General features: G+C 57.0%; 2 protein-coding genes across 2 annotated transcripts; both read left to right on the top strand.

Annotated features, from left to right (window-relative positions):
- Positions 1 to 5,173: 5,173 nt before the first annotated feature.
- On the top strand, positions 5,174 to 8,455 carry HOXD10 (homeobox D10). Its single transcript, XM_077883053.1, has 2 exons — positions 5,174 to 6,111; positions 7,483 to 8,455. Exons 1-2 carry the CDS (start codon positions 5,367 to 5,369, stop codon positions 7,758 to 7,760), a joined length of 1,023 nt encoding a protein of 340 aa, XP_077739179.1. The 5' UTR covers positions 5,174 to 5,366; the 3' UTR covers positions 7,761 to 8,455.
- A 2,646-nt stretch (positions 8,456 to 11,101) lies between these two features.
- Positions 11,102 to 13,502, top strand: HOXD9 (homeobox D9). The gene is made up of 2 exons (XM_077883067.1): positions 11,102 to 12,191; positions 12,538 to 13,502. Exons 1-2 carry the CDS (start codon positions 11,231 to 11,233, stop codon positions 12,777 to 12,779), a joined length of 1,203 nt encoding a protein of 400 aa, XP_077739193.1. The 5' UTR covers positions 11,102 to 11,230; the 3' UTR covers positions 12,780 to 13,502.
- Positions 13,503 to 14,000: the final 498 nt, after the last annotated feature.

The following is a 14,000-nucleotide window of genomic DNA, read 5'->3' as shown; positions in this document are numbered from 1 at the left end:
TGTTTGTTCTAAGCAACCACGAGGTGTGCGAACTTGTGTATAGACAGAGAAAAGGGAGCTACCCGGATTCCTGAAACAGACAATCACCCAATCGTTGTCCCCTCCAAGATAACGCTGTTGCAAAGAATACCTTGCCATAGCCTGGTGGTGTCAAGGAGAGATTTTTTTTAAAGACGAATAGGTACATTTCGAAATTGGTCATGCCACTGCGAGTTGATTCAATGAGGGAAATTAATGTTCTTGTTGGTTTGAGTATGGAGAACGATATGAGGGTAGGACCAGCTCCTCCCCAAAAGCAGGGTCCGCCTTGTACCGACCGACCGCCGGGGATGATTAAAAGGCTTTTGTTTAAGACAGATCGGGGCGCCGGCAACTTAGCTTGGTGTGGTCTCAGGGAAAATGAGACGCGTCGGGCCCGAGGGGGTCGTTGTGGGCCAGGGGGTGCCCCCCGCCCCGGCCATGCCTGGCACCCGGGGGTACCGGCAGCGAGAGGCGCCGGCGGAACCCTGAGCTGGGGTGTCTGGGCCCGGCTGGGCTGGCGCGGCCGCGGGAAGCCGCAGGCCGGCCCGGGAGCGTTTGGACTGCGAGGCAAAGCGGCTTAGAAAGGGGTTTGCATTTGAAGCCACGGAGCTTTGCATTTGACAGGAGCCCGGCCGCTCTGCGCGGCCGCCTGCGGGACTGGAGCACAGAATGTGATTTGGGCCCCAGCTCTTGGCAGCAGCCTTCTCGCTGCACGCCCTGCGGGGGCCCCCCACGCCCCTTCCGCACAGCCCCGGACTTTGGGGAGGGCCCGTGTCACCATCCTCCGTCCAAAAGAGGCTCCAGGGGGGAGGGCTCCAGGACACGGGCTGTTCTAAGGGAGGGTGGCCGTCCCTTCTGGCCCGAAGTTCATCGTGAAGCGCCGGCAACCCCCAGATGCTGGCCTCCTCGGCTCTGCCGCCTCTGTCGCCTTTCTCCAAACCCCGCACCAAAGGCCCTGAGCCCACCCCTGGGAGCTGGCATCGGCGTCAGTGGAGGCTGGGGCGCCATGAGCCCCCCAGTGAGGCGCCAGCCAGAGGCATAGGTGTTCCCCACAGGCCCCCGTGGCTCCCGCCTGTCTGACCGCGGGTCCTGCTTGGCTGCCGTGAAGCGACATTTCTCAGAGCCTAACCTGGGTCTCAGGCCAGGTGGGGAGAGAGCCCTCCTCCCCAGATGTCGTTGTGCTCCTCTTCGGGCGGGTCCAGCAGGGGCGGGCGCGTGTGGCCTCTGAGGGCCCCTTGGCCTTGGCTGGCAGCCTTCCTCAGACAACGGGTGCTCAGCAGTCTGCAGTTCCTCTCCTGCCAGCAGCGCCCAAGATGGGCCTGAGAAAGGACAGAGCATCGGACCAGGACTTGGGGGGCTGCAGACCCGACCCCTCCTGATTGCTCAGAGCCGGTGGGGCTCAAGGAGCGAGGCCATGTCTCTGGAGTCATCAAGGTCTCAGATCCTGAGGTGGAGGGAAAGTGCGCCAAGTAGGAGTCTTTTGTGTCTGTAACTGAAAAAGGCTCCCCAGCAGCCAGCCCTTTTGCACCGTCCCCACAGACTCTTCACTGGGTTGGTGGTGGCTTCCACAGCCTGCCCATCTGCCCCCTTGATTTCTTTTCACATTGGCTGGAAGGTGCACAGTGCAACCTGGAGGGGCTCCCTGGGGAAGCAGCCTTTAAAATTCGTCCCCATCCACTCTGCCCCCAAAGAATGGCACAGCCCTGAGACCACTAAGGGCCCAAATTCAGGGCAAACCTAGGAGTCCTCAGGTCTACTCAGGCCCAGGGTCACTGTTCCTCCTGGTGACAGAGGAGCACAGATGCAGGCCACTTCTTGATTACAAATGCTAATTTCTTACTAAGGCGACCCTATTAATTTTTTCTCGGAAAAGAGCTGTGCCAGGGAGAAGGAGGTCTTGGTACAAATATGGATATTCATCTCCTTTATAGTGCAATATTGATTTATTATTAATGGTAACTGCTCCAACTGATCTAAAGATGATCGAAAACAGCAGCTATGCAGCTACATTAAATACTCGTAAGCAAAATACAGGCTGGCCTTGGAAGGCACTGCCTTTTCATTCCATTTGCTTCATCCTAGCCTTAGAGTCTCAGCCAAACTTTCCATCCTCCCAGGTCTACATCATTCTCTTGTATTATTTCTATTTTGCTCCATTTTTATTATAAAATTTCTCTGAAATATTGGAGTCTCTGGCCTCAGGGAACTGGTCTGAAGGCAGATATTTGAGAAAGAATAAAATAGAATTTAGTGATAATAGATTCAAAATTATAGGCAATACACATATTTTCTGTGAATGAAGAAGACCCACTTCAAGCCAGATCTAATGTGGGGGTGACTGAGAGCCTGAAGCCACTGAGAGTTGAAACAGAAAGGCCCCCAAATTCGGAAGGCAGATCCTGCTTGTACTGGCTCACCGCAGACCTACCCGCTCCGCGAGGAATGGCTGGGTTTTAGCCTGAATGTTTTCTTCATGTATAAATAAAGATTATGAAAGGGCTTTTGATGGGCATAAAATTCCCGATTAGATTGAACAGTCCTGCCTCACGAGTGGGATAGGGAGAATTGGACAGCCGAGTTCCAGGCAGCTCCCCTGGCTGAGATGCAGAGGGACGACCGTCCTGGAGCGCCAGGCTGGCGTCAGGGCGCCTGCCGAGAGCGTGTGCAGCGGGCACTTTGTCCAGCCCTGGGCACGCTTAACTGGGGCCGGGATCGTGATCTCCACCTTCTGATAAAACTATTTTTGGGGTGCTGATCAGTGGCTGTTAGCTTTGAACAGGACCGTAGCAGACCAGAGGCAAAAGTTGTGTTTTTTTTTTTTCCTGCCTTCCTCACCCGCGCCCCACCCCCCCCACCCCATCTTCAAGCTTAAAAACAGTCACCCCTACGGAAAGGTAATGTTTAAACCTCGGGCTTCGCCGGCCGGCATCCCGCAGCCGCTGCAGCTAGAGGCGCCAGGCTTTTAACCTGACAATGATGTTGTATTTGAACAGCTGCGTAAAGGTTTAAAAGGTCTGTCTCATTGCCACCGCGGAGTTTTTTAAAAGGGGTTATTGTTTGGGCGAGGGCACTTCGAGGCGACAGGCAAAGTGGTCCCAAGGCCGAAAATAATGTTCAGCGCCTGTTTCCACCAGGCCAGGGGAGAGTCCTTTTAGGGAGGGGGGACAGAGGGTTTGTTGGAAAAGGTTTTTGTGAAGGAGTGAGCAGGCTCCTGGTTCCCCCCGCAGAATGCCGAGGCGCTTTAATGAGCATCGGGCTCCAAAGAAATGTTCTGCTGAGGCGGAAACCCAATTTGCCCACAAGTTCAGTCCCTGGGCCTGAAATCCAAGGCCAGCCCATGACAGGGCGAGTGTGGGGAGAAGAGAGCCCAGACGCCTTCCCGGACAGAGAACTGGTTCACGATCAGGGTTTCTGGGGCCCCCTTCGTCTCTCGGGTGCAGGGAAGGGGATCTGGGAAGCCCGGGGATGGCTCCCGTGCCCTGGCCCGGCCCCTCAACCCGGGCAAGCCTTTGGAAATCAAGGTTAAAGCTCCCCGCTGCTGCCCCGAGGCCGGGGCTTCCGAAGGGCGGCTCACCCGCCTGCAACCAGAGAACAAGAAAGGAAGTTGTTGGAGAAGTTTCTCATAAAACTCTGAGTTTCCATGGTGGTGATGGTGGTTGTTCTTTAATGAGCTCGACCACAACCCCAGACCAAATCCTCTTTATAGAACTTTCCGTCACCAAAGGAAACAGAGGACCAAGAATCTCCCAATTCCTTTTTTTTTTTTTTCCTCCCTCCCCTCACCCAAGCAAACCGGTGTCAAATAATTTTAGGAATTGTCCAAAACTATAAAACTCAACTCCTGACAAAAGTATAGCTTTTACTATTTGACGATTTGTGTTAAAACAAAAATTGACCTTCTTGGTTGGTAGCGAAGGGGAAAAATCAATAGTATAATTTTCAATAATTCATAAAGCGAACGCCATTATGCTAAATCTTAACTATTAATCTTATCCTTTACAAAGTCTCGATTGATTTGTTAATAAAATATCTTCCCGTGTGTGGCAACAGCGGGTATAACTCTTTAAAAACCTTCAGAAGCAAGAAAATTACCAAGTAGCCCAAGAATGTAGATGAGAATTTTATTGATCGCCCTGATTCTTCTTAATATGTATTAATAAATTCCACAACCTTTTGTACCTTGCACTTGTCAGAAACCAATGCTTTTACAAAATCCATAAAAGGAAAACATTTTTTTTTTTTTTTTTTTTGCAGAAGAACCAAATGACACCTTTGCATCTCTCTCTCTCTCTCTCTCCTACTCGGCCCAGTCAGTTTTCTAAAACTTCTGGAGTCCGAGGGCGAGACTTTTCCCCTCTCTTTGAAAAACAATCTTTTTTCTCTTCCTTCCTTCCTCTCTGCTCATTATTAGCAGGGTGTGTAGGGAGGGAAACCTCGAGGTGGTTCTCCCGCTGTGAACCGGAGGGACGCTTTCGAGGACAGCCAGCTGCTGGCGAGGGATCGTCTCCGGGCTGAAAGCTCCCAGCGGCCCGGCCGCAGAGGTCGGGGTGTGGGTCCTCCGAGGGCCGAAGGCTCGCAGCCCCGGCGGGGCGCGGAGGGGCCGGGATCCCGCAGCCGCTCGGGCCGGGGGCGGGACCGGACAGCGCCAGGGCCGCCCGGGGCTCGGGGCCGGGGCTCGGGGCTGGCCAGCTGCCTGGCCTCCGAGCCCTCGCCGCCCTCCGCCTCCGCTCCCCGCGGGAACTTGGCCGCGTCTTGGCGGGCGCGCCCTGCAGTGTGGCCCCCGGGGGTGGGGTGCCTCGGGCCCGGGGGAGCCGACTCACCTTCCCAGGCTGCCCGGGAGAGCGTGAGCCACCGGGCCCCCCCGCCCCGCCCCGCCCCGCCCGCGCCCCGGCGCTCGGGCGCGGTCCGCCCGGGTGTGCGCGGGGCAGTGCTCCTGCGCGCTGGCGCCCCGGCGCCCCGGCTTCCCTCCCGGGCGCCCCTCTGGCCGAGCCTTTCCCTCCGCCAGCGGGGCCCGGAGGCCGGGGCGGGGGGCGCGAGCGGGGCCGGCCGGCGGAGCGAGCCCCGGGGAGGCCGGCGGGCGCCGGAGAGCGCCGGGCCGGTTGTCTGCAGCGCGCACTATCGCGGGCGCGTAGTAGATGTCGCTGTTGTCCGCGCTTACGCGGCCGGCCGGCCGGGCTCCGGAGCACGTGACCTGCGAGGAGGCTGCGGCTCAAGGCCATTTTCAAATCTCATTGGCTTGGTTGTCATGTGGTCGGCAGAGGCATCCACAATTACACGGGGAATGTTTTCCTAGAGATGTCAGCCTACAAAGGACACAATCTCTCTTCTTCAAATTCCTCCCCAAAATGTCCTTTCCCAACAGCTCTCCTGCTGCTAATACTTTTTTAGTAGATTCCTTGATCAGTGCCTGCAGGAGTGACAGTTTTTATTCGAGCAGCGCCAGCATGTACATGCCACCACCTAGCGCAGACATGGGGACCTATGGAATGCAAACCTGTGGACTGCTCCCGTCTCTGGCCAAAAGAGAAGTGAACCACCAAAATATGGGTATGAATGTGCATCCTTATATACCTCAAGTAGACAGTTGGACAGACCCGAACAGATCTTGTCGAATAGAGCAACCTGTTACACAGCAAGTCCCCACTTGCTCCTTCACCACCAACATTAAGGAAGAATCCAATTGCTGCATGTATTCTGATAAGCGCAACAAACTCATTTCTGCTGAGGTCCCTTCGTACCAGAGGCTGGTCCCTGAGTCCTGTCCCGTTGAGAACCCCGAGGTTCCTGTCCCTGGATATTTTAGACTGAGTCAGACCTACGCCACCGGGAAAACCCAAGAGTACAATAACAGCCCCGAAGGCAGCTCCACAGTCATGCTCCAGCTCAACCCTCGCGGCGCGGCCAAGCCGCAGCTCTCGGCTGCCCAGCTGCAGATGGAAAAGAAGATGAACGAGCCCGTGAGCGGCCAGGAGCCCACCAAAGTCTCCCAGGTGGAGAGCCCCGAGGCCAAGGGCGGCCTTCCGGAAGAAAGGAGCTGCCTGGCTGAGGTCTCCGTGTCCAGTCCCGAAGTACAGGAGAAGGAAAGCAAAGGTCGGTATGAGCAAGTTGCCACCCCAGCGGGGCGTGCAGCCCGGGAACCGGCAGAGAGGGAGCGCCTGGGTGCCCAGCGTCGAGCCCGGGCAGCTGAGGCGGGGCCGACTGGCAGGTGCTGCTCCTCCTGGCTTTTAGAGGGGCAGTCTCAGTCTCGAGATGGTCCCCGCTTCTCCCCGGCTGCCCTGGCCCTCCTGGCTAGTCCTGGCCCCACGCTGATGGCGCCTGGGCAGAGGAAGGGCTTGCCGGGTTTATTTTTCCTGAGCTAGACCTGAAATGCAACAAAAGAGGGCAAATGAGACCTGCGGCTCGTAAACACGGCCCCAGAACCTCCTTTCTCCTGCTCAGATTTGCAGTCCCAGCTTTGCCTTTCACCCAACGATGATTTTAAGGTGGTCCAAGGCACCGTGTTCGTGTTCAAGTGTATGCACCCCGCATCCTGCGAGCTTGGGGGCGGCAATGGGAACGAAATGACTGGGCTGGTTGGCGCTTGGGCTGGGGAAGAGGGCTCCCAGCCTCTGCGGGGTTAGGTAACCTTGGCTTTGTCTGGGGAAAGTGCCGCAAGCTTTGCAGTCCATTTGCAAAAGGGGCAAAGGCTGAAGGGGGGGAAGGATGGAATCTGCAGGGCCCACCCCGGCAGGGCCAGCCTTAGGGCCGGGCTGGGGCAAAGAGCCAGGGGCTCTGGCTTTTTTTGAGAAGGAACCCTGCCCCTATGCCTCTCCCCCAGTGTCTAGAGGTGGGCCACAGTAAGGAGCCACATTTCTGGGGGGAATGCTTTTGTGTGGGGACAAGAAGGAATGAGAATGCAAGAAATTCTGGGGAGTACAATGCCCAGGCAGGTCGGAGAAGGTGTACTCGGTTCCTTGGTTATCTTTTGAAAGAGAAGGGCCACTATAAGCCTGGTTGTGGGGCTCCCCGCCTGTGCAGGAAAAGTGGGGAAGATGTGGCAGACTTGGGGATGTGAGGCAGCAGTGGGATTGGTAGTCTTGTTCAGGCTCTGGTTTGCTTTTTCCACTCCAGCCCAGTTATGAGCTGCCCACTTAGAATGCTGCTGGGGAGATCCTGAAAGTTTACTATTGTACTAATGTTCCGTGCAGGTCAGAAAGTTGAGAGAGAAAGAGACAGAAAGAGAGAGAACCCTGACCACCGAGGGCAAGAGTACCCGCCCATCGTGTCATTTTGGGCATTTAAACTAATCTGGCATCAATTACAAATCCCTTCCAGGGCCCACCTCATATGAGTAATGTTTAATACCAGCATTTCCCAAAGCGGCCTGGCTGCCAGCAGGGTCATGGCCAAGGGTACATTTGAAAAGCCTGAGAAAAAAAAATTCTTGATTTTTTTTTCTTCTTCTCCCTTTAATTTTGTTAGAGGAAATCAAGTCTGATACTCCAACCAGCAATTGGCTCACTGCAAAGAGTGGCAGAAAGAAGAGGTGCCCTTACACTAAGCACCAAACGCTGGAATTAGAAAAAGAGTTCTTGTTCAATATGTACCTCACCCGCGAGCGCCGCCTAGAGATCAGTAAGAGCGTTAACCTCACCGACAGGCAGGTCAAGATTTGGTTTCAAAACCGCCGAATGAAACTCAAGAAGATGAGCCGAGAGAACCGGATCCGAGAACTGACCGCCAACCTCACCTTCTCTTAGGTCCCAGGCCCGTCGGAGGCCAGGATCGGAGAGGGGGCACCGCGTTCCAGGGCCGAGTGCTGGAGGACTGGGAAGGCGGCAACAAAACCTTCATTGCTCTTTTGTTTTTTGTTTTGTTTTGTTTTGTTTCCTGCTAGAATGTGACTTTGGGGTCATTCTGTTCGTGCTGCAAGTGATCTGTAATCCCTATGAGTATATATATATATATTAAAAAAAACTAGCACGTGTAATTTATTATTTTTTTCATCGTAATGCAGGGTAACTATTACTGCGCATTTTCATTTGGGTCTTAACTTATTGGAACTGTACAGCATCCATCAGTTCATTCATTCCATCCAGCAATGTGACTTTTTCATGTTTTTCCTGACACAAAAGGTCTGTGTGTGTGGTTAGTCCATGATCTCATGGCGTTTTTGAATACATCCAGTACTTAAAAGTACTTAAATTACATATATATTTAAAAAAGATTAAGAAAACCCACAAGCTTTGGGGGGAGGGGGACTAAAAAAGCACATTACAATGTATCTTTTCGCAAATGAATTTAGCGATTGTCCTTGGTGAGATGGAATATTGACGACTTATGCCTTGTAGCCTTCCCTTGTGGTGCATCTGTGGTTTGGTAGAAGTACAACAACAACCTGTCCTTTCTGTGCATGTTCTGGTCGCATGTATAATGCAATAAACTCTGGAAACGAGTTCGCTCCCTCTGCTTTCTGAAATGGACAAGTGTTACGGTGGAAATGAAAGCCTTGGGTGAGATTATCTCCCTGTTAAACTCCTTGTTTGGGGCAGTTAGGGGTGGTGATGGAGATAGATAGATAGAGAAGAAAGATGGGAGAGGCTGGAGTAGGCCTAGGGTGCTAAAATTTGGCAGTGGTGGGGGGAGTGATCATCCAGCCCGGGTGTGCTGTTTTCGTAGTTGAGAAGAAGGGGAGTCTTTGCCCCTTCCCACCTTCCCAAGATGGTAACATAATTGAATCCTAGACCCGTGTGATTTCCCTCTAACCGGAGCCTGGTAAGTAAGACTGTGGCCACGCTGCTTTTTTCCTCACAGCTCCCCATTTGTGTGTTTTCCTGTCTTTGGTTTTGGTTGTGTTACTCTTTTAATACTTTCAGTGGGGTCTTGATGATTTCTGGCTGGCGTGCCATCGTCAGGGGCTAGGTTGAAACCAGTCTTGCTTGCCCACCTGGAAGCCGCCGGGCCTCCATTACAGGAACCAGGACAACCAGCAACTAGCATTGCAACGGATCCAGTTCTGCCCCCCCTTTCCCTCACCCCCACCCCTATCCCAAGCGCAAGACAAGCCAGGCCACAGCGAAGCCGAGGATGGGTGAGTCTTCCCATCCCACTTTGCCCTGGTTTCCCTGTGGAATGATTTCATGCTCGGTCATTACCTTTTAGTGGCCCACACGAAATTTTCTGAAAAGATTTTCCCCACGTAACGCTCCCTCTATTTAATTATAAAATGCTGGTTGGAGCCACTGTATGTAGAAGGCAAGAAAATGTACAAAAGGTGACTGAAAGAGACTTTGCAAATGAACGTGACTTCCCATGAAGTCCAATGTTCCAGCTGCCGACACAGCTTGGAAAAGTCTAGCCAGCCTTCACCGGGAGAGTCCAGGCTTATCTAGTCCTGCGTGGGGGAAAGAAGAGGCCTTAGCGAGAGGAGCGGACAGAGAATTCGTTTCCCCAGGTTGTGCTGTGCTTTCAAAGGGTCTCCACCAGCTTCAAGTAGCTTCACAAAACACATCCTTTCCAATTTTGCTTTTTCTCCCCATAAAACTATGTATTCAGGGGCTCTAAGCTTCACAGTTCTCACCCAGGGAGTCTTTGGGAGATTCAGTATTTATTCAGAGTTTTAAATTTCGCCCTGAAAACCAAGAACCTTCCCCAGTTCCGAGACAGAACCTTGAGGGGAGCCATTTCCTAGGGGTGAGCGAGAGGGAGAGAGACAGAGAGAAGGCTCGGAATCAGGGCCAGGTTGGAAACGCCGGAGTAGATTTGCCCAGACCTCCATTGGTTGGGCAGGAGAAGGAGGGCAATTTTAACTTCTCCATTTAGTCCCTGCGATGTGGGGAGCACCATTAGTTGTTGACAGGGGGCCCTGCCCCAGAGGAAAACCCGTGCTACAGGCAAAGGCATCTCCTCTGGAACAAAATCAGAAAGCCCTTGGCAAAGGCAATCAATCAGGCCATAAGTAGCCATTTACCCCCTTCCTTTCCGGGGCTCGAGGTGGGCTGGGATCCCTCCAAGGGTGCTCGGAGCAACTTGTAGAGTGAGGAATATATCCTCAGCCGCCCGCTCTCTCTCGGGGGCTGCTTTTGTCTCGGCTCCCAGCCGGGCTTCCGAGGCTTTGTACCATGGATTTGGGAGTGACAATGGGCATTTCCCTCAGATTCAAGGCTGCCCAGCATTACTTCTGGAAGCAGGGTGGGGAGGGGGGGGTGGAAAAGGGAAGAGGGGGAAGAAGAAGAAATGGGGAGACGGGGGCCCAGGAACAACCCCAGGAAGCGGCCCAGCGCGGGGAGCAGCGCTTCCCGCTGGCCTCGGGGAGGCAGGGTTGGGGCGGTGGGGTGGGCGGTGGGCGGTGGGCGGGCGCGGGCCGCGGTCGCGTCTGGGTTCTGCCCTCTGGCCTGTTCTCTTGCAGGGCCTTTCCGGCAGCCCCGGAGAAGACAAGGCGCCCCGGCCGCCGCTGCCCCCGCGGTGCCGCCCCTGCAGCCCGCCAGCACCCCAGGGCACCCCGCAGCCCAGCGGAGGCCGCCGCAGCACCGGGTCGGCGGGGCCCGGCCGCCCCCGCGCACCCCTCGGCCGCGGCGTGTGTCCGCCTCCCGTCGGGGGGTGTGTGGCTGCGCGGGCGGGTGCGAGGGTGCCGGGGGGCGGAGGCCCTCCGAGCTGCTCCATCCGTCCGTTTTATTAGGGACACATTAATCTATAATCAAATACACCTCATAAAATTTTTATTGAAAGGCATAATATCATTACAGAGGTCTTCCACCTGTTTTAAACAACACGACAAGCTGTGAGCGGGCGTGTGTGGGTCTGCGTAGGGAGGGGCGGCCGCGGCCCGGGGCAGAGACTCCCCGCGGGCGCCAGGGGGCCGCCTCCGGAGGGCCGCCGCCGCCCCGCGGGCCCGGGCTGCTCGGGGCTCCGGCCCAGCGGCGCTCGCAGCGCTCGCAGCGCCCTTGGCGCCCGGGACGCGCGGCCCGCGGCTCGGGGAGTCCCAGGTCCGACCCGCACGGCCGCGGGCGGCAAGAGGCGGCGAACAAATAGTCCCCGGCGCCGCCTCCGGCCGCGGTCGGGCGCCGCCGCTGCAGCCGCCGCCGGGCTGGCCGGGCCCCGCCGGACCGGGCTGGCCGCGCGGACCGGGCTCCTGGGCTCTAATTGCGGCGCTTGTGTTGATGATGATTTTTTTTTTTAAATCACAGCAGCCCCCAGTTTGCGGACTGATTTACTCCCGGTATTGGTAAATATGATCACGTGGGCCGCGCGACCAATGGTGGAGGCTGCAGCCTGCGAACTAGTCGGCGGCTCGGGCGCCGGCGGGGAGCGGCGCGGCGGCGGGCAGTGTAACCTTGGTGGGAGCGCGCGGCGCCTCAAAATGTCGTCCAGTGGCGCCCTCAGCAACTACTACGTGGACTCGCTCATAGGCCATGAGGGCGACGAGGTGTTCGCCGCGCGCTTCGGCCCGCCGGGGCCCGGCGCGCAGGGCAGGCCCACAGGTGTGGCCGACAGCCCGGCCGCCGCCGCCGCCGAGTTTGCCTCGTGTAGTTTTGCCCCCAAATCGGCCGTGTTCTCCGCCTCGTGGTCCGCGGTGCCCGCCCAGCCCCCGGCGGCGGCGGCGATGAGCGGCCTGTACCACCCGTACGTGCCCCCGCCGCCCCTGGCCGCCGCCGCCTCCGAGCCCGGCCGCTACATGCGCTCCTGGATGGAGCCGCTGCCCGGTTTTCCCGGCGGCGCGGGCGGCGGCGGCGGCGGCGGCGGCGGGAGCGGCGGGGGCGGAGGCGGCCCGGGCCCTGGTCCCAGCCCCGGCCCCGGCCCCAGCGGCCCACCCAACGGGCGCCACTACGGGATTAAGCCTGAAACCGGAGCGGCCCCGACCCCCGCCGCCGCCGCCGCCGCCGCCGCCACCTCCACCTCCTCCTCCACGTCCACGTCTTCCTCCTCCAAACGGACTGAGTGCTCCGCGGCCCGGGAGTCCCAGGGGAGCGGCGGCCCCGAGTTCTCCTGCAACTCGTTCCTACGGGACAAGGCGGCAGCGGCGGCTGGGGGACCCGGGCCCGGGGCAGGGATCGGGGCCGGGGCCGGGGCCGGGGCCGGGGCAGGCGGCTCGTCGGAGCCCCCGGCTTGCAGCGACCACCCGAGCCCGGGCTGCCCACTGAAGGAGGAGGAGAAGCAGCATCCGCAGCCGCCGCAGCAGCAACTTGACCCAAGTAAGTGCAAAAGAAATTGCCCCCTGATTTATTGCTGAAACCTGTAAGGCTCGAATGTGCAAAACTGATAGTTTTACTAACCTATAAAAACGTCTAGACGCCTACTCTAGCCTAGGCGAGCAACACGCATCCATAAAAAGCTTCCCATAACCACCTACCCTAGGCGCGCGGTTTGTACGGTAAACAGAGCGCGGGCATTAAGGCTTTTTATGATAATTCCCCCCAAGTTGTGAAAAGCGGCCATCCTTGGTGAAATTAATTTAACGACCTCTCTCCCCCACCCTGTCGTCTCTCCTTGCCTCCCCTCCGCCCCTCGATCCCTTTCTCCAAACCCCCCTCTTCGTAGACAACCCTGCAGCAAACTGGATCCACGCTCGCTCCACCCGGAAAAAGCGCTGTCCCTACACCAAATACCAGACGCTTGAGCTGGAGAAGGAATTCCTCTTTAACATGTACCTCACCCGGGACCGGCGCTACGAGGTGGCAAGGATTCTGAACCTCACAGAGAGACAGGTCAAAATCTGGTTCCAGAATCGTAGAATGAAAATGAAAAAGATGAGCAAGGAGAAATGCCCCAAAGGAGACTGACCCGGCGCGGCGCCGGCGGGACCACTCTGTGCTGCAAAGGCAGTGGGGTTTTTTTTGTTGTTGTTTGTTCGTGGATGCTTGATTTCCAGAAATTCTCCAGCGATTCGGACATTTCCTCTCCCCCATCCCCGCCCTTTTTAGGTAGAAGTGACTGTGTGGTTGGTCTCTGTGAGGTATTTGGGGGACTCTGTATTTGCTCGCTTATGTGTCCGAGAAACGAAGTGGCTTTGGGGTTTTGCCTTTTCCCCGCTCCCTCCCTTGACTGAACCGTTGGTTCCGTAGGAAATGCTACATTTTGTGAGTGCACGCTGGATTGAGGGGCCCTCTCCTGTGTAAATGTTCCCTAGGTTTCTGAAAAGTGCTGTAGTTTAGCAATCCCAGCGTTGCTCAAGCAGGGGCCAAGTGCGCCCCACTTCTGAGGATGAAGGCAGAGCGACCGCAGTGGGAGGCCCACCCGGGGGCCCACTAGTTACCAGGGTCCCCTTTCCTCAGGGAGCCTGGGGGCCCTCCACTGAGACCGGGAAGGAGGCCTAGAGGGGAGCCCAGGGCCTCTGGTGGGTCGGGGTCTATTCTCAGTGCACTGGAGGAGCCACTCTCTCCTCGGAGGGCTCGGCTTGCGTGGGCGGCCGCGGGTGGAGGCCCTCCGGGTTCCTGCCTGAGAACCAGTTGTAAACGTTACCGCTTCCTACCAATAAATGCTGACCTGATCAAATGGAGCCCAGACGCTGGCCCTGAACACTGTGTGCCTGCTTTCTCCGTCTCTCTGCAAAATATCACCCTCACAGGACTCCGCTTCCATCCCTGGGAGGGAGACACTGCTGAAAATCTGGGGACCTTCCACCTGAGAAGTGGGTCTGCTGTGCCCCTGAGTCTCCCTTTGTTGGGCAGACCCAGCCAGAGCACAGCCCCGGGGTGCTCTTGGCTGCTCAGTCCTTCCCTTCTGCAGCCCGCTTCCAGCTTCTCAGCGAACTCTGTGCCCTAGGCCTGGTGTCAGCCTTGCAGCAGTGCCCAGCGGGGCCCACGGGCCCCGGAAGCCAGGCACCCTGTGGCTGGGGTGATGGCACCGTCACACCCCTTGTCTCCCTCTGCTCAGGGAGGACCAGCCATCCGCTCCCCATTCTAAACAAGGGGGAGACCAGCTCTGCACTCTGCAGCGACTCCCCCACCTCCTCAGGCTGGCTGGCTCCGGGAGGGCTGAGCCAGTTAGGCTGTGAGCTTCCG

Source organism: Canis aureus, chromosome 34 (assembly GCF_053574225.1).
Source record: "Canis aureus isolate CA01 chromosome 34, VMU_Caureus_v.1.0, whole genome shotgun sequence".
NCBI lineage: Eukaryota > Metazoa > Chordata > Mammalia > Carnivora > Canidae > Canis > Canis aureus.
Note: the sequence above shows the minus strand (reverse complement) of the source record. Positions and strands in the feature narration are given on the sequence as shown.

Bases quoted from the DNA above. Each gene is read 5' to 3' on its own strand.
- HOXD10 (XM_077883053.1), top strand. From the start codon at position 5,367: ATGTCCTTTCCCAACAGCTCTCCTGCTGCTAATACTTTTTTAGTAGAT. The intron at 6,112-7,482 runs GTCGGTATGAGC...TAATTTTGTTAG, and splicing joins ACAGGAGAAGGAAAGCAAAG to AGGAAATCAAGTCTGATACT.
- HOXD9 (XM_077883067.1), top strand. From the start codon at position 11,231: ATGATCACGTGGGCCGCGCGACCAATGGTGGAGGCTGCAGCCTGCGAA. The intron at 12,192-12,537 runs GTAAGTGCAAAA...CCCTCTTCGTAG, and splicing joins GCAGCAGCAACTTGACCCAA to ACAACCCTGCAGCAAACTGG.